Below are 20,267 nucleotides of genomic sequence, written 5' to 3'. Positions count from 1 at the left end.
GCCCTGCATGCCGGCAACCCTCCACCTTCCTTCCCCTCCCTCTTAACCTTTTTCTTTCAATTCTTCCTCTTATATTCTTTCCCATTTTTTCTTTCTTCTATTCTCTTTCTTACTACACTTTTCTCCCACTACTCTTTCTTAGTGTTTATTTTTAATAAACTAATGCAATATGTTTATATTCAACTACGTTCGGTTCATAGTGCTCACATAGTTTATATCCTTTGCCCAATCAGCTAGTGCGCTGACTTTATGTGTCTCCCTGGAGGCAATTATAGAATTATTCTAATCGGTGTGATATGTGAGTACTGTTTCTTGTGTTATTGTAAAAATGGAAATGTTCTCTATTTTGAGTTTTACTTGTATCCTTGTTATATTTTTCTTTAATAAAAATTTATTAAACAAAAAAAAAAATATTAAAAAAAACACTTTTAGGCATGCTGTGTAAAAAAGAACACATAACAAACATATACTGGGGTTTTCTCAAATTGTAATGCAAAAATGGAAATACAACACCTCGGTGCACCCTGTTGCTTTCTGTATCTGACCTATGTTTTCCTACGCATTGCTCTGCAAAAAACTTCTAAAAATGTTATAAATTCTTTGTGAAACAAAAGTGGAAATTCGCCTTAAATTAGGTACATTGAAGAAGTATATAGATAAGGACTTCAGACTTTTCTTAGGCTCGATTCACATCTATGCATGTTGCTTTTGAGCGTTTTTGGAGTTTTTTTGTGATGCTTGCCACATTTTTGAGCAGCGTTTTTGCAGCGTTTTTACAGCATTTTTGCAGCGTTTTTGCCGCATTTTGCGTTTTTTAACAGTTTTTTTTTAAAAAAGCGAAATGCCTCAAAAACGCTATAAAAACGCTGTAAAAACGCTGCACTTGCGTTTTTGATGCTGGTCCATTGAATTCTATTACATGCAAAACGCTGCATTTTGCATGAAAAAAAGTCCCTGACCCTTTCCAAAAACACAGAGGTACAAAAATGCATTGATGTGAACATGTTCCATAGGAACCCATGTTAAAAAATTCCCAGGCATTTCTGCAAAATGCAAAATGCATCAAAAAACGCGCTAGTGTGAATGGAGCCTTAGACCTTCCTGATCTGCATGCTTGTTCTGGATTAGTGACTCAAAACATTTTCTTGCTAGTGACTCTGCCTAAGGCTCCATTCACACTAGCGCGTTTTTTGATGCATTTTGCAGAAATGCACGGGAATTTTTTAACATGGGTTCCTATGGAACATGTTCACATCAATGCCTTTTTGTTTCTCTGCATTTTTGGAAAGGGTCGGGGACTTTTTTTCATGCAAAAAGCAGCGTTTTGCATGTAATGGATTTCAATGGACAAGCATCAAAAACGCAAGTGCACCGTTTTTGCAGCGTTTTTGCAGCGTTTTTGATGCGTTTTTGATGCGTTTTTGCCGTTTTTTTTTTTTATTTTTTTTTTAGACTGTAAAAAAAAATTGTAAAAAAAAAAAAAAAAAAAAAACGCAAAACGCAAATCGCGGCAAAAACGCGGCAAAAACGCTGCTCAAAAACGTGGCAAGCATGAAAAAAAAACCTCCAAAAACGCTCAAAAGCAACATGCATAGGTGTGAATGGAGCCTAAGGCTCCATTCACACTAGCACGTTTTTTGATGCATTTTGCATTTTGCAGAAATGCATGGGAATTTTTTAACATGGGTTCCTATGGAACATGTTCACATCAATGCATTTTTGTACCTCTGCATTTTTGGAAAGGGTCAGGGACTTTTTTTCATGCAAAATGCAGCGTTTTGCATGTAATACAATTCAATGGACCAGCATCAAAAACGCAAGTGCAGCGTTTTTGATGCGTTTTGCGTTATTGTTTTTTTTGTTTTTTAAACTGTAAAAAAAAAACGCAAAATGCGGCAAAAACGCAGCAAAAACGCTGTAAAAACGCTATAAAAATGCTGCAAAAACTCTGCTCAAAAACATGGCAAGCATCACAAAAGAAAACTCCAAAAATGCTCAAAAGCAACATGCATAGATGTGAATCGAGCCTAACAGCCAGGAGATTCGTTTTTTCAGGAGGAGGTTAGCAATGGCAGCTCCTGTATTTCTCTTGTGTGTAGGTTTACTTGAAAAACATATATACATGAATACTTACTTGCATACTTGCACAAAGAAAATAGTATAACCTACTTCACAGTATTTTGAAAACGTGTGCTCAGCTTCATGATTGCAGTCAGTGTATACGCTCGTGTACTTGGTAGGGAAATGTGGGACTGTAGTACTCCTTCAAGAACATCGAGAACATCATCTTCTGTTACCTGTGCAAATTAATCTATATTCATTTCTGGGTTTAGAAAATGAATAGACTCCCATAGTTTGGCGTGTAAATTGCCATCATCTCTTTCAAATTAAAGAAGAAAAAACTCCAAATGGGATTTTTAAGGCAATTTGGAAAAGAAATATATAGAAAGATTATATATTAAAAATATATGATTTTATTAATACACAAAAATTCATAAAATTCTTATGGAACGGACCAAAAAGAACATATATACTGTACATGTATTTGAAATAATATTATTTCAAATACATGTATATATGTTCTTCTTGTGGTCCGTTCCATAAGAATTTTATTAATTTTTTAAGTATTAATAAAATCATATATTTTTTATATATCATTTTTCGATATTTTTCTTATTTCAAATACATGTATATATGTTCTTCTTGTGGTCTGTTCCATAACAATTTTATGAATTTTTGTGTAATAAAATTATATATTTTTTATATATAATTTTTCTATATATTTCTTTTCCAAATTGCCCTAAAAATCCCATTTTGAGGTTTTTCTTCTTTTATTCATTTCTGGACAACATCCTGTATGCCCTAATTCTGTCTTATAAATATAATAATAATAAGTTTGATTATATATGTAGATGTTTTACCCATTATGTTAAATCATGTTATGTTGCTTGTACTTTTATGCAACTCTTTATGGGCAATAAAGTGGACCTAGTATCAGAAATATTTTTTTGATGGTCAGTAATATGTAACTTATGCCCCGTACACACGGTCGGACTTTCCGACGGAATATGTGCGATCGGTGCTTGTTGTCGGAAATTCCGACCGTGTGTGGGCTCCATCGGACTTTTTCCATCGGGATTTCCGACACACAAAGTTTGAGAGCAGGAGATAAAATTTTCCGACAACAAAATCCGATCCTTTAAATTCCAATCGTGTGGAGACAAATCCGACAGACAAAGTGCCACGCATGCTCAGAATAAATTAAGAGATGAAAGCTATTGGCTACTGCCCCGTTTATAGTCCCGACGTACGTGTTTTACGTCACTGCGTTCAGAACGATCAGATTTTCTGACAACTTTGTGTCACCGTGTGTATGCAAGACAAGTTTGAGCCAACATCCGTCGGAAAAAATCAATGGATTTTGTTGTCGGAATGTCCGATCAATGTCTGACCGTGTGTACGGGGCATTACACTTACAGGTATTCATGACCTCTCACAGAAATCACAGTACTTGCCCTGAAAATGCCTTCACCTGTTTTTTTCTTTTTTTCTTTAGTAAGAAACCATCTTTAAATAAAAATAGTCCAGGGTAAGCAACTAATTTCTAGGCTAACGTGCTGTTTTAGAGATGACAACATTTTGAAATCTTGTTATCTATGCTCTTCTTGGCTGTGTTCATAACGGTCAAACACAGATCAGCCCCTGTTGCTGCTTCTCACCTTATAGCTTGCTAAAAAGTTTCAGTGTTGCAGTCTAATCACAAACAGAGAGGAGACTGAGCCTGGCTGACACTAGTGCGATTTCAGATGTGAATTGAGTTGCACAGAATCGCATGACAAGGGTATAAATTTACAACAATGTGACTCTGCACAGAGTGATTTTGGAAAAAAGGCTCCTGTACTACTTTGGTGCGATTCCAACGTGACTTTGGCCCCATAGAATATGCATTTATGATCAAAGTTGCATCCAAGTGGCACTACATAACCACACTGTTAGTAGGATCAAAAAGTTATCACAGAAGTGTGAACCTAGCCTGAGGAAATCTTTCCTCCTGCCTGCAACAAACCGATGCCATCATCTCAGCCTAGGCTGAGGCTCAACAACTGCTCTTAAAGGGATCCCTGACCTGATTGAGTTATACTTAGGCCGACCCATACACAGAGCCAATTTGTTTCCTGCAACTACGAGTTGCAGGAAAGAAATGTATTTGATTCCCCCGTCAACACAGGCAAACCCCTATAGCCTTCAGAAGCACTTTAATACGGCTTTAAGTTCCCATCTGAGGGTTATCTAATGCAGTGTATTGCTGCATTCACTATAAAACTGCATGAACATCCCTAGCTCAAAGGTTGCTTAGCATTAAATAAGCTTATTCTTATGTATACCTGTAACTCAAGACTGTGTGGGTGTTATTTGGTAAGACAAGGGCAATTTTCAAATTACAGTAAATCAACCAATTTGAATCAATCTTCACTGTTCTAACGCTGGCAAACTGATATTTTACAGGAAGCTGAGGATTACAGCTCCGTGTTTTTCATCACTGCTGTCTACACCGCTTTACTAAATAACCTAGCATATCATTTTGATATAATTGCATATTATCTTCTCTTCTTGTCTCACTTGTATAGGTTCCTCCTCATCACAAACTCCATGCAGTAGGAGATCTCCATATTCTCCAATGCACCATGAGGCCACCTGAACTAATGGTTGCTGTAAAGAGAACAGAGCACTGTCAGAAATTATATTTTACAAGCTCTAAAACAGTGTAAGTAGCATAGCATTAGCAAATATGACTGTACAGAGAACAGTGGCAAATCTTTTCAGTGATTTGATCTAAACATACTGATAAATATTAGATTTTTATCACTGAATACATGTAGTTTTATTATTAGGATCCTATATTTGTAGATAGGTGAAAGACTCCCTTTTCCCTTCACTTGCCTCTGCAAGGTTTGCGAATCTCTCAATAAGAGAATTCACACTTGCTAATGGACCCGCTCAGTGATTAGATGCAAGAACCCCAGCGGGGTTCCCGCTATAAGCTGTGAGAGGCAGCTCCATTGAAAGCAATGGGAGGCTGCTACCTCCAACAGCTAATCCCGCCCACTTGCATGTAATTGGTCATGCAGAGATTACATGCGAGTGATCGGCCCTGGAAGCTGACTGCCTACCCCCAGGGCCGAGTGGTCACAATTACCTGTGGAAGATGGCAGCCTCCCAATGCTTTCAATGGGGAAGCCTCTCGCAGCTATTTGCGGGAACCTCTGCTGGAATTCTTGCATCTAATTTCTGAACAGGTGCATTCACAATTGTGAATACACTCTAAACTGTGTAGCCCCATGGTGTCACCTTTTAAATATTGACTTGTAATAAGGACCGGGTAATCACTGGGTAGTGCATGAGAGGAACACAACATTCCACAGGTGACTCTGACCAAATAAAAGTATAAGTAGACAATTTTCTCATGCATTATAGCCATCAAAGCAAGGCAAATAGTGATTATTTGCTTAAAGGTCTGCTGCTGATCGTGTGGCGGTGATGTAAGGGTGGCTATACATGGATCGAAATCTGGTCGGTGCAGCAAGACCAGCCAAATTTCGATCCATGTATATGCAGCCTGTCAGGTTTTTCCCAAAGCACCCGGGAATGGTTTCCCCATCCAAATCAAATGTGTGGATGGGGGAATCGGGTCATTTTTTTTCATTCAAACAGCTGGTTGACCAAAAAAAAAAAAGATCAATATATGGCCAGCCTAAGGCAAGCCATGATTATGTGATTTTCTTTCCTGCAACCGTGGGTTGCAGAAAAGAAAATCTCTCGATTAGCCCATCAACACAGTTAGTGTTGATGGGGGAATCCCTCTCACGGAGCTATTGTGTTCTCCCAGCGGGGAGCCATCCCTGCCAAGAGAACATAATGATTACTGCTAGCGGCTATAGCTGTAGGCAGTAATTGCATGTTAAAAATCCAACATGCTGGTTGTACCCAAGTCGATCAGTGGGTCAACTTGGGTACAATCAGCCTGCTCATAGATGTATCCAATCCCAGCCAGTTCCTGCTGAACCAGCCAAGATTCGATCCATCTATGGCCAGCTTAAAGCTTAGTAAACACGGGCCGAATGTTGAGAGACATCAGCTGGTTAAAAACAAAACAGCCAACATTCGGCCTGTATGCCATTCTGTCCGACAGAAGCCGGCCGTTGGGACCAACTCCTGATCAGTGCTCTCAGCCAATGGCGGGAACGCTGATTGGAGTGTTCTGGCGGGAGGGTTGTCCCCCTGTCAGAAGACAACTGCTCAGCAGGGGAGATCACTATACTAACTTTGCATAGTTAGTACAGCGGCTCAGATCGGAGCTGACAGTTTTTTGTGTACCAGGCTTTAGATTCTGGCTACCCTTCTATTTATTCTGCTTCTACAATCTGTACTACTATCTTGTTCATGATACCTGGACAATGTCATTCCTAATTGATTTGTAAAGCCTTTGAACTATGTAGCCATGAAGCTCTGAGGATCCGATGATCAGCTGGATAAGGTGTGAGACAGCATCATCGCGAACGCTCTCCCCAGCCTGCAAAAACAGCCAATACACAATTCACTTAATATAAGTGCAGACATTTACAAACAAGTTAACTATATAAATGTTTGTAGCCAAGATATTGAGTAGTAATTAAGTTCTCCAGAAATAGGAAAAATGCAAGATATGAGTAGACAGTCATCTGATCAGGCTGGTTTGAACAATCATCTTATGTTTTTGGATGCCTGAAAATAGGACCAATCTGACACTGTTAGGTGAATTATTGAGCAAACAAAAAGCCTGTCTGGATTTGTACCCTAATGGTTCTTGCTTACAAGGTTCAGACAATTCACCTTGAAGGCAGTGAGGCTGCAGCTCCACACATACAGTGCTTTGAAAAAGTATTCATACCCCGTGACATTTTCCACATTTTGTCATGTTACAACCAAAAATGTAAATGTATTTTATTGGGATTTTATGTGATAGACCAACACAAAGTGGCACATAATTGTGAAGTGGAAGGAAAATGATAAATGGTTTTTAAAATTTTTTACAAATAAATATCTGAAATATGTGGCGTGCATTTGTATTCAGTGCGTCAATACTTTGTAGAACCACCTTTCGCTGCGATTACAGTTGTGAGTCTTTTTGGGGGATGTCTCTACCAGCTTTGCACATCTAGAGAGTGACATTTTTGCTCATTCTTCTTTGCAACATAGCTCAAGCTCTGTCAGATTGGATGTAGAGCATGTATGAACAGCAATTTCAAATCTTGCCACAGATTCTCAATTGGATTTAGATCTGGACTTTGGCTGGGACATTCTAACACATGAATATGCTTTGATCTAAACCATTCGATTATAGCTCTGGCTGTATGTTTAGGGTTGTTGTCCTGCTGGAAAGGGGTGAACCTTTGCCCCAGTCTCAAGTCTTTTGCAGATTCTAACAGGTTTTCTTCTAAGATTGTCCTGTATTTGGTTCCATCCATCTTCCCATCAACTCTGACCAGCTTCCCTGTCCCTGCTGAAGAGTGGGGATGGTGTGTTCAGAGTGATGTGCAGTGTTGGTTTTCGGCCACACATAGTGCTTTGCTTTTAGGTCAGTTTTGGTCTCATCTGACCAGAGCACCTTCTTCCACATGTTTGCTGTGTCCCCCACATGGATTCTCACAAACAGGACTTCTTATGGCTTTCTTTCAACAAAGGCCAGATTTGTGGAGTGCACGACTAATAGTTGTCCTGTGGACAGATTCCCCCACCTGAGCTGTGGATCTCTGCAGCTCCTCCAGAGTTACCATGAGCCTCCTGGCTGCTTCTCTGATTAATGCTCTCTTTGCTCAGCCTGTCAGTTTCGGTGGATGGCCATGTCTTGGTAGGTTTTCAGTTGTGCCATACTCTTTCCATTTTCAGATGATGGATTGAACAGCGCTCTGAGAGATGTTCAAAGCTTGGGATACTTATTTATAACCTAACCCTGCTTTAAACTTCTTCACAATTTTATCCCTGACATGTCTGGTGTGTCCCTTGGCCTTCATGATGCTGTTTGTTCATGATGCTGTTTGTTCACTAAGGATCTCTAACAAACCTCTGAGGGCTTCACAGAACAGCTGTATTTATACTGAGATTAATTAGAACTATTTACTAATTGGGTGACTTCTGAAGGCAATTGGCTCTACTTCATTTTAGTTAGGGGTATCAGAGTAAAGGGGGCTGAATACATTGCACACTTTTCAGAGTTTTTTTTTTTTTTTTAAATTATGTGCCACTTTGTGTTGGTCTATCACATAAAATCCCAATAAAATACATTTACGTTTTTTGGTTGTAACATGACAAAATGTGGACAATTTCAAGGGGAATGAATACTTTTTCAAGGCACTGTAGCTTACCAGTCCTCAGATGTGGTGGATGCATTAGTGTTTTTTTCAGGATTTTTTTTTTTTTTTAATTTCCCCGCTTATCCTACCAGTAAGACACTACCTGCCCTAAGGTGACAGTGTGCACTTCATTGCATTTATGGAGGAGAAGCATTGCCACCCTGCTTCTTCTTGATCTAGACTTCAAGCACCTCCTTCCTTCATCTTCATTACATAAGAAGGAGGTGTTTTGTAGTTCACGGAGGGTAGCTGGGGAGGCAGATGACATTATTAAAAGTTTTCCAGGGAAAAATTAGATTCTGTACAAGATTTATATGCTTACTGACATTGACTTTTATATTATCCGCTATTTTGTTTTATAAATAGCTGATTAGTGTCCTCCTCTCTAATGCCCCGTACACACGGTCGGATTTTCCGATGGAAAATGTCCGATCGGAGCGTGTTGTCGGAAATTCCGACCGTGTGTGGGCTCCATCGGACATTTTCCATCGGATTTTCCGACACACAAAGTTGGAGAGCAGGAGATAAAGTTTTCCGACAACAAAATCCGTTGTCGGAAATTCCGATCGTGTGTACACAAATCCGACGGACAAAGTGCCACGCATGCTCAGAATAAATAAAGAGATGAAAGCTATTGGCCACTGCCCCGTTTATAGTCCCGACGTACGTGTTTTACGTCACCGCGTTTAGAACGGACGGATTTTCCGACAACTTTGTGTGACCGTGTGTATGCAAGACAAGTTTGAGCCAACATCCGTCGGAAAAAATCCAAGGATTTTGTTGTCGGAATGTCCGAACAAAGTCCGACCGTGTGTACGCCCTATAAGAGCGACAATAGCTGGTTTGCACAGTTGAATGTGGCTGCTTACTGATGCTTCACCTGTGCCGTTTTCTTGTATTCCTGTATATGTACTGTTGTTGACCATAAGATATATTGTGCATAGTTTATTTTTCTCCTTCTATCTTTTGCATTGTTTTGATAAAGTATGTGAAGGTTCTGGTCTCTTCTTCTGCAATAAGATTACTTGGTATAGACAAATAGACCCGTCTTACACTCTTTTTGTGTGTATTTGACCAAGCTGCGTCTCGACACACTGTTTTGTTTAGTATGTTTTGTTGTACTATTGCTGAGCTTTGGCAATTGATGTAGTGTTCATAAAAGTTTAATAAAACGTACCCTTTAAAGAAAAAAGGCATATATTATATTTTTATTCTCAAGTTTAGATCTACTTTAAAATCAGAACAGGCTATTGCATGTGGCGAAATGCCTGCCTAAGATAACAGTATATAGCTACCACCTTCTGCATCATCTCTTCTTTTTTTTTTTTGTTATTGTTATATCCAAAAGGCCTTGTTCACATAAATGGCACTTTTCTGACCCCTCAAAAATCCGATGGTGGTAGAGCAGCAGCTCCCAGGCATTCAGGAGGCAATATTGCAGCCTCCTGAATGCCCCTTTTTTTTCAGCCGAAAGAGGATTTTCTATTGAAATATCAGGCCACAACCGCGAGCCAAGAGTTTGGCAGTCATGGTTGCAGTACAGTCCCATTCACTTATGTGGGTTGTGTTTGGCAGCAGTATTGCATGCATGCTGTATAGTTTGCATGCATGCTGTATAGTTTTTGCCATGCCACAAAGCAAAGCATTACATCTTCGGCTATATGTATTACACCCTCTGCCCACTTTTGCATAATTTGGGTGAGCAGTAAAAAGGCGGATCAACCACATGTTTTTTAACAAGGACTACCTGTCCAGAAGTGGTCAAGCAAAGTTAAAATAAGGGAAAAATAAACAAAAATTGCTGCCTTAGATACATGCCCAGACCTGGTAAACATGGAAGTACTTATGTCAAAAACAAGGTATTAAAAAAAGCTGGAATCCTAGAAAGATTTTACCCAGAAAGAAAATACAGACTCATTTAACAGCTATACCTATGGCTTTCCCTGCAGTTCTTTCAAAAGCTTTGGCTTAAATACGTAACTGTATGGGTTGCTGTGATATAGCATGCAATAAGTAAACAGCAATATCACTCACTGTAATTAGTGTCTGCATTATAGTATCTATGTGCCAGCGCTTTGAAGGAGAGAACCTGGGGAGGAAAAAGAAGTCAGTTTTCATTCTACTTTAGAACTCCTGCAGTGAATTTGTGTGAAATTGTAATTTATGCTTTTTCTCAATTGCTATGTTTTGTAATCTTCAAAATCAGAATTACAAATTTGATGTTGCTACATTATCTTACTTCTCAGCACTGAGGAAGATTCCAGATGTACACTGCTCCTTCAGCTCTGGTGAGCAATTCCGCAGAAACTTCTGAAGCTCTTTCATCATTACTCGGATGTTTGATTCATTCACAAGTGCAAAGCTCAGCTCCAGAGCTCTCCTTAAAGAGGCAAGGATGAGCAATTTTAGCATATCTTAAAAATGAACTTTGTCAAAGCAGCTAAACATACAGCTAAAATATATTTATGGGAACAGTTGTGCTTGCCATAAGGATATGTAATTCCTCACTGGCCGGTCCTGTAATGCAGGCACCCCTGGAAGATCTTCAACCTCCACTGAAATAGCAAGACAGTCTAGACAAGAACAAACCCCTAACCTGCTGACCGGACAATAAAGTAAGAGCAGCACACTGACGAGATCATCCTTATGCTCACCATGCTCTCCCCTTTTGTCAGCATGTTAGCTTTTCGGCACATGTACAGGCTGTACAGCCCAATTCATTTCCAGTGCTGCCCACATCTTACCCAGTTTGAGTACCCGATTTTGACAGGTACCCGCTCCCACTTCCGCTTCTGACCGCCTATGGCTTGGGGAAGTTCTCCTTCCTGGAGTCTTCTGGGACACATGACAGGTCCGAAAAGACTTCAGGACCAGTCACACAGCGCAGCGCCACTCGCACATGCGCAGTGGGCACCCAGCTGTGAAGCCGCAAGCTGTTATAGCCGGGTCCAGATGAAGCTACACATCTTTGTAATGTGATACGTCATCCCGCTCGGATGTCACGTTCTGCTGTCATCCCCCATAGGGGCTAGTCGGCTCACACACTGAGGGAAGGAATATGACCTGTTGGTCGAGGCCGCTCCATAGGAGAACATAGGTGCACCTGTATGGACTGCCATTTGTTCATCTTCACAGTGCCTTTTGGAGCACAGCGCTCCTGCAAGCAATATTATCTTGACATCATCAACATTCACTGGAAACAGAATACAGCGAAGGTGACACAACACTATGGTAGTATCTGATGATCTTTACACAGGACCCGGAAGTGGTAACGTACCTGATCACCATCATTCTTGCTGTTTGCCAATAGCATGCAAGGTCTTTTTTTATTGACTCTATCAGTTTCCATCAGGATATATGCACAGTATCATCGCGCATATTGATGTACCTTGCCACACATACTGTTGGATTTTTTGCTTCCGTTTGGCTGCTTAGCACTATCTATGGACATTATATCTTTTATTCACCACAGTTCTCAGTGAACTACTAGTGCTTCATTGAGTGCCCTTCTCCACGGCCCCCATCCCTCCTCCTCCCCATCCATATTTTTCCCCCCTTCCCCCCCTCCCTTCCCCATCCATATCCCCCCCCCTTCCCCCCCTCCCTTCCCCTCCCCATCCATATTCCCCCCCCCCCCTTCCCCGCCTCCCTTCCCCTCCCCATCCATATTTTCCCCCCCTCCCTTCCCCTTCACCCTTCCTTCCTTCTCCCTTCCCCCATTTTCCCTGGCTCGAGCCGCCCCCTGGGGGATTGATGTCAGTTTGCAACCACATTCAGCAATTGCTGAACACTCCACATTGTAGTTGGTTGAGCAGACATCAATTTCTTTGACGTCCGGACGTCTTTTGTTTGTCATTTGTTACATGTTGTAGTGTCCCCCCAGTCTGTGTCTGCATTGACTGACCCGTGAGGCCAGTCAATCTTTTATACCCAGGGCAGTATAGTTATTGGTCTATACTCTTTTATCTACATAACAAAACAGAAAGTGCAGCGCTAGTAAATAAGTGGGATGAGAGGACTATAAGCACAATACATTCCACCACAGTGTATGTGTAAACAGTCCAAATATTCGGTCCACAATGATCTTCAAAATGTGGAAAAATGCATGCTTTATGAAAGCGGTGATTTCAGGAGCCCACCACCACGGTAACAATTGGCCTCTCACCTGATGTAATGGACCCTTAGATTATAGAGGGTCACAAACGCCTTTGTCATAAACCAATGGATATGCAGCACATCAATCAGGGACCAGGTACAGGAACTCCAATACGACCATCTGATGTAATGGACCCTTAGATTATGAAGGGTCACAAACGCCTTAATCATAAACCAATGGATATGCAGCACATCAATCAAGGACCAGGTACAGGAACTCCAATACTCCAATTCGACCATATAAGATATAAATGGCAAAAGTATAGTGCTCTCCGTTTGATAAAAGCTTTATTATAAGAAGTAAAATCGAAACACTCACATGTATAGTGCTTGATACAAGCAAAACGAAAGATCCACCGATCCTTCACACAGTTTGGCACAGTTTAGCAGATGCGCAGTGGCCGCGGGTGACGTCACGACGTTCCTCGTTCTGGACGCGTTGCGTCCCAGTGGGCGGGGACTTCATCAGCAGATGAGGGACGTCGTGGGCACCCGCGTTATATGCTAGGTACGTCGCCTAGGCAACAGTACACTAAGCGTAGAAGACCTCAGACTCACCCGGAAGTCAATCCGGATGTGACTTTTAAGTGAGGATAAATGAGTGAACGGAACTGTCACAAATATACATCTGCAAAAAGGATCGATCCTGAACAAGGCAAATACACTAATCCCAAACAGGGGTGTGTACAAGCCAAAGGGATAAAACATCAAAGTTATTTCCATATAATATAAAATTAATTTAAATAGTGTAAATTACACAACAATTAATTTAAAATAAAAATAAAAATGTGAGTCATCCGCGGCCACTGTCATCCGCCAAAGTACATAAAGATTCATATAAAAGATCAGATGCATAGAAAATCAGATGCATAAAAAATCAAATCGAAGACACTTAACGATCTGAAATAAAGCAATTCGTGTCAAAATCCACGTTTAACCCTTCAGGGCAAAGAGCCCTGGTTTCAAAGATCCAATACGATTCTCTTTTACTCAATTGCCTTATGAAATTCCCCCCTCTCCAGTGTCTCGTGACCCTTTCTATACCCCAAAAACGTAAACTTTTGGGATTTTGATGGTGGTGTAATTTGAAGTGTCTAGAGACATTGTGGGTTTTCAGGCCTTTTTTAATGTTATTAACATGCTCAGCGAGCCTCACATGAAGGGGTCTAGATGTCCTTCCAATATACTGGAGCCCGCATCCGCACTCCAGCATATACACGACCCCCACCGTTTCACAGGTGATAAGCTGTTTAATTTTCATACTCCTTACCCGTAACGGAGGCTAAGAATTTTTTCCTTTTCTTTATATTCCCCTTGGCATGTTTACACGGGATGCATTTACCGCATGCGTAAAAGCCACTCAGAAAGGAAAATAACCTATCCGACGAAGGTACAGGGGGGTTCAAAACACTAGGGGCCAGTTGGTCTCTCAATGATGGAGCCTTCTTGTAGATAAACTGAGGCCGGTCGGGAAGCACTGGGCCTAAGACTTTATCCTGTTTCAAGATGGGCCAGTTCTTGAGTACTATTTTCTCAAATGTGCGATACTGCACATTGTAATCAAGCACCATTTTGAAATTTTGATTATTTTCGCCAGTCTCCCTGACAGTATCAGAGACCAAAGTACTTCTATCGAGACCTTTAACACGAGTGATCTCCTCCTCAAGTTTGGAACGATCGTATCCTTTTTGTTCAAACCTGGTTGTGAGAATATGTGATTGTGTCATAAAATCCTCATCAGAGGTACAATTTCTACGCAACCTAATGTACTGCCCCCTGGGAATATTGCACAGCCATGAATGGTGGTGGCAACTTCCCAGGGGGATGTACGAATTGCGGTCAGTGGGCTTAAAATAATTAGCCATAGTGAAACGGTTGTGTGAAATGTTAATAATCAAATCCAGAAACACAACCTTTTCCTGGTCGATCGTCCAAGTTAAGACAATGTTTTTATGATTGTTATTGAGAGTATTGATAAACATGTCTAGTTTATCCCTGTTACCTCTCCATATCAGGATAAGGTCGTCAATGAAGCGACGGTAACAAATAAGCTCAGGGGGTCTGTTGGCAAAAACTGCCTCTTCCTCCCAGTGGGCCAATATTTTTATGGCCCACTGGGAGGAAGAGGCAGTTTTTGCCAACAGACCCCCTGAGCTTATTTGTTACCGTCGCTTCATTGACGACCTTATCCTGATATGGAGAGGTAACAGGGATAAACTAGACATGTTTATCAATACTCTCAATAACAATCATAAAAACATTGTCTTAACTTGGACGATCGACCAGGAAAAGGTTGTGTTTCTGGATTTGATTATTAACATTTCACACAACCGTTTCACTATGGCTAATTATTTTAAGCCCACTGACCGCAATTCGTACATCCCCCTGGGAAGTTGCCACCACCATTCATGGCTGTGCAATATTCCCAGGGGGCAGTACATTAGGTTGAGTAGAAATTGTACCTCTGATGAGGATTTTATGACACAATCACATATTCTCACAACCAGGTTTGAACAAAAAGGATACGATCGTTCCAAACTTGAGGAGGAGATCACTCGTGTTAAAGGTCTCGATAGAAGTACTTTGGTCTCTGATACTGTCAGGGAGACTGGCGGAAATAATCAAAATTTCAAAATGGTGCTTGATTACAATGTGCAGTATCGCACATTTGAGAAAATAGTACTCAAGAACTGGCCCATCTTGAAACAGGATAAAGTCTTAGGCCCAGTGCTTCCCGACCGGCCTCAGTTTATCTACAAGAAGGCTCCATCATTGAGAGACCAACTGGCCCCTAGTGTTTTGAACCCCCCTGTACCTTCGTCGGATAGGTTATTTTCCTTTCTGAGTGGCTTTTACGCATGCGGTAAATGCATCCCGTGTAAACATGCCAAGGGGAATATAAAGAAAAGGAAAAAATTCTTAGCCTCCGTTACGGGTAAGGAGTATGAAATTAAACAGCTTATCACCTGTGAAACGGTGGGGGTCGTGTATATGCTGGAGTGCGGATGCGGGCTCCAGTATATTGGAAGGACATCTAGACCCCTTCATGTGAGGCTCGCTGAGCATGTTAATAACATTAAAAAAGGCCTGAAAACCCACAATGTCTCTAGACACTTCAAATTACACCACCATCAAAATCCCAAAAGTTTACGTTTTTGGGGTATAGAAAGGGTCACGAGACACTGGAGAGGGGGGAATTTCATAAGGCAATTGAGTAAAAGAGAATCGTATTGGATCTTTGAAACCAGGGCTCTTTGCCCTGAAGGGTTAAACGTGGATTTTGACACGAATTGCTTTATTTCAGATCGTTAAGTGTCTTCGATTTGATTTTTTATGCATCTGATTTTCTATGCATCTGATCTTTTATATGAATCTTTATGTACTTTGGCGGATGACAGTGGCCGCGGATGACTCACATTTTTATTTTTATTTTAAATTAATTGTTGTGTAATTTACACTATTTAAATTAATTTTATATTATATGGAAATAACTTTGATGTTTTATCCCTTTGGCTTGTACACACCCCTGTTTGGGATTAGTGTATTTGCCTTGTTCAGGATCGATCCTTTTTGCAGATGTATATTTGTGACAGTTCCGTTCACTCATTTATCCTCACTTAAGAGTCACATCCGGATTGACTTCCGGGTGAGTCTGAGGTCTTCTACGCTTAGTGTACTGTTGCCTAGGCGACGTACCTAGCATATAACGCGGGTGCTCACGACGTCCCTCATCTGCTGATGAAGTCCCCGCCCACTGGGACGCAACGCGTCCAGAACGAGGAACGTCGTGACGTCACCCGCGGCCACTGCGCATCTGCTAAACTGTGCCAAACTGTGTGAAGGATCGGTGGATCTTTCGTTTTGCTTGTATCAAGCACTATACATGTGAGTGTTTCGATTTTACTTCTTATAATAAAGCTTTTATCAAACGGAGAGCACTATACTTTTGCCATTTATATCTTATATGGTCGAATTGGAGTATTGGAGTTCCTGTACCTGGTCCTTGATTGATGTGCTGCATATCCATTGGTTTATGATTAAGGCGTTTGTGACCCTTCATAATCTAAGGGTCCATTACATCAGATGGTCGTATTGGAGTTCCTGTACCTGGTCCCTGATTGATGTGCTGCATATCCATTGGTTTATGACAAAGGCGTTTGTGACCCTCTATAATCTAAGGGTCCATTACATCAGGTGAGAGGCCAATTGTTACCGTGGTGGTGGGCTCCTGAAATCACCGCTTTCATAAAGCATGCATTTTTCCACATTTTGAAGATCATTGTGGACCGAATATTTGGACTGTTTACACATACACTGTGGTGGAATGTATTGTGCTTATAGTCCTCTCATCCCACTTATTTACTAGCGCTGCACTTTCTGTTTTGTTGTGTTTATTGAGGGATTTGAAATTTGACCCTGGTGTTCAGCTGCTGCCCTTATTATTTACCATTTCGCGCTGATTTATTTTTACTTCTTTTATCTACATGTAACATATTTTTGTACCACAATAAATACTTTTTGATATCACATTTACACTACGTGTTGCCTTTCAATGAGCCCCATCTTTTCTTGGTCCCCTCTCTGCTTGGGACAACTTTTTGATTTTGTTATAGCCGGGTGCCCATAGTGAAGATGCTGGCGCAGGCGAGGGATGACACAAGGAGAACACCGCTGGGGTGAGCACACCGCTGGATACTGGGACAGGCGAGTGGCTGTTTATTAAAAGTCACCAGCTACAGTTTTTGTAGCTACTCACTTTTCATTTTCACTTCAGAGACTGGAGCTTTGCTTTAAAGTTGATAATTGTGTACTTCACTATATAGCACAGTGTATTATATTTTGTGGTGTCCTTACTTGTTAACAGATGCATCCGTCTGTCTGAGGCATTCTACAATTGTACCCCGATGTCTCTGTACTGCCGCATGATCAGACTGTACTAAGCGTTGGAGGGACGTGAGCGCAACATATCTAAAAACAAAAGCAATATTAAAAGAAACATTGGAGTGGATTTACTAAAGGCATATACCCTGTTCATTTTGCAAGGAAAGTTGCACTTTGCAAAGAAATTTTCCCCAGAGTTTGGCAAATGTGGTAAAAAATCACTTTGCAAAGAATACCCATATACCATGCAAGGAAAATAAAAGAACAGCATTTTTGCTTGCACATGATTGAATGACAGAAGTCAGAAGAGCTTCACCTCAATCACTAAGCTCTGGGACACATTTCTTTGCAAGGCTGGGGGAGCGGGTTAACTTGTAGAATTTCTGTTCCTGGGCTTTTTGGCCCTAACCGGCCTACCTGATATAAAAACTCTGCTTGGTCGGATATTCCTAGCTGTCTGTGTGTGGATTGAAGACACTGGGCTTTTGGAGACAACCAAGTCATGGAAATTGCCATAATGGACTCTTGCCTCACAGGGGTATGCCTGGCCAGCCACACTACTATAGTTAGAGTCAGGGAAAGACGTTAGTGAGAAAGGGGAGATGGTGGCACTTCTAGAGTGTAAAATCGGTTCTTTATTATGAATCCATTAAAAGCAAGGACGTGTGATACACATACGACTCCCAAGAGATCAGCCAAAGCATTTCACACTCTTGTGCTTAATCAGCAATGATTAAGCACGGTAGTGTGAAACACGCTTGCTGCTCTCTTGGGAGTCATATGTGTATGGCATGTCCTTGCTTTTTATAGATTCATAATAAAGAACTGATTTTACATGCTGGAAGTGCCGCCATCTCTCTTTTAGTACTAATGTGGACTTGGTTGCGGACCAGGCAGGCACCTGGCTTTATACAGCAACGGAAGATCTCATCCACCTTGTGAGCGGTGCACCCTTCCAGCTTCCTTTAGGGAAAGAAGTTGTTATAATTGAAATAGTATGCCATACTTCTTCAATAAATTACATTAACCGTTATGAAATTATTGAAAGGGGTGCATGTGGGTTCTGGCGTATCTAAAGAACCAGGGTCTGTAAACACACTATGGGGTATGAAGTAACAAAGGGTTAACTCTGCAAGACAAGAGGAGGAGTGTAGTTGTTAGGAGTAACCAAGTACAAGTGCAAGACACCTAGAAACAACCAGTCATTAGGCATGGTACCTGGTGAGATGACAGGCCCTGTGGTAGTAAGGGGGTCGATGTTCTGGCTCCCTCTCTAGCAGGTGTTATCCAATAGCAATGAAGATCTATGGCCAGGTCACAGGGCACGGGAGGTGAAAGAGTTAATAAGTGCACGCATGAGGTCTGCACTAGGTGCGTGGCGGGGCTCCATTCGGTTACTTTGAGTGAGGTAAGGTACGTTGGCCTTGTGGAGTGGGCGCAGGCTCAGCACGGCCCACGTGAAGCTACGAACATATAAGTTACAGTGTATAGTGACATGGGACAAGACACTTTTCAGAGGGACTCTGTATCTTTACTGCACACAGTGAGGGTATCTCTAAGTCGGGGAACTGCCTTAATGTTAGGCTTTTTGCATGACCACAGTTTCCACCTGCTCCTGGGCACTGATGAGACCATTCCATGTGAAAGATACCGCCACGTGCATGGGTGCAGATGCCCCCCCCGCACAAAATGAATAGTCTATTTGCCTTTAGTAAGTCAACCCCTTTGTGTATTATAATATACAGACAAAGCCACATATAACAGACTTTAAGGGGGCCGGACTGTGCCCAATGGGAGAAAACAATGCCTGATCTTTGGTGTTAGGGGGAGAAATAGAGTCAGTGGGAGGAATAGTGCCCCATTTTTATTTACAATGGAAGGAATTATGCCCCATCGTTGGTGTCAGTGGAAGGAATAGTGCCCAATTGTTGATGTCAATGGAAGGAATTATGCCCCATTGTTGGCGTCAGTGGCAGGAATAATGCCTCAAGGGCTGAAAAGGCAAGCAAAGGGCCACAGTTTGGAGACCACTGGCATATAAAAACGGATGGCATTACTACAGTCATATACAACACAAAAGTAATCTTAAAGTCATAGGATTCTCATAACAATAATGATCATTTCATTTTTTATTTTATTAGCTGCGTAAGACAGATTTTCCTTGGCCTGGCCATTATTTAAGATTTGTGGTGGGGGGCATTATGGGTACTGATGATTGTTCTTTCAGTCTTTTTGCAACTCATAATCACAAATAATAGGGAAATAACCTGACAACTAAAAATAAACCAGAGTTATACACTTACTTTACTGCTACTTAGTGCACTACTACTTAGTACAATGTCAGCCTGGCACACTCAAAGCTTTAAGAAGTATGCAAGCCTTTACTTACCCCTAACCAATCTAAAAATGAGCCTTTTTAACTCTTTGGAAAATAATAACAGGGCAATAAAAAGATTATACCTAATGTTCTTATCGTTGCTTAGCAGAAAACGTCCAAGTATGTTAACAGCAAGAACCTGTGAGAAGAAAATGCAAATACTAAGAAAGGAATAGGCTTATTTAATACTTCTTTTGTACAGTAGCATTGGGAAAATCACCAAAGTTTAATCACATTCATCTGCAGACCTTTGGAAAAGTAAGACCTAGCAGACATAGCATTAGTATAAGGATATTTTATATTTAAAAAAAAGGCAAGTAAAGCAATTGTTAAAGGCACAGTAACCTCACAATTATGATTTGCCTAGTTGTGTCTAGTACAGAGAATGTATGCACTGGATACATTTTTATTTTACTGTGCCGTACAATATATGCACACACTTGTGGATCCTGTGTCTCAATCAT

General features: G+C 41.1%; 1 protein-coding gene across 3 annotated transcripts in view; it reads right to left on the bottom strand.

The window, feature by feature from the left end:
• AP1G2 (adaptor related protein complex 1 subunit gamma 2) overlaps window positions 1-20,267 on the bottom strand; it is a 62,100-nt gene that overhangs the window by 16,611 nt on the left and 25,222 nt on the right. For all 3 annotated transcript variants that reach the window (XM_073632620.1, XM_073632613.1, XM_073632604.1), the window contains exons 10-16: window positions 19,887-19,942; window positions 17,400-17,513; window positions 10,630-10,770; window positions 10,425-10,479; window positions 6,449-6,571; window positions 4,621-4,710; window positions 2,170-2,297 (exon numbers count right to left, since the gene is read on the bottom strand). In XM_073632620.1, the coding sequence (XP_073488721.1) occupies window positions 2,170-2,297; window positions 4,621-4,710; window positions 6,449-6,571; window positions 10,425-10,479; window positions 10,630-10,770; window positions 17,400-17,513; window positions 19,887-19,942 (707 nt within the window). The remainder of the gene's footprint in view (window positions 1-2,169; window positions 2,298-4,620; window positions 4,711-6,448; window positions 6,572-10,424; window positions 10,480-10,629; window positions 10,771-17,399; window positions 17,514-19,886; window positions 19,943-20,267) is intronic.

This window comes from Aquarana catesbeiana, linkage group LG01 (genome assembly GCF_042186555.1).
Source record: "Aquarana catesbeiana isolate 2022-GZ linkage group LG01, ASM4218655v1, whole genome shotgun sequence".
NCBI classification, from domain to species: Eukaryota; Metazoa; Chordata; class Amphibia; order Anura; family Ranidae; genus Aquarana; species Aquarana catesbeiana.
Note: the sequence above shows the minus strand (reverse complement) of the source record. Positions and strands in the feature narration are given on the sequence as shown.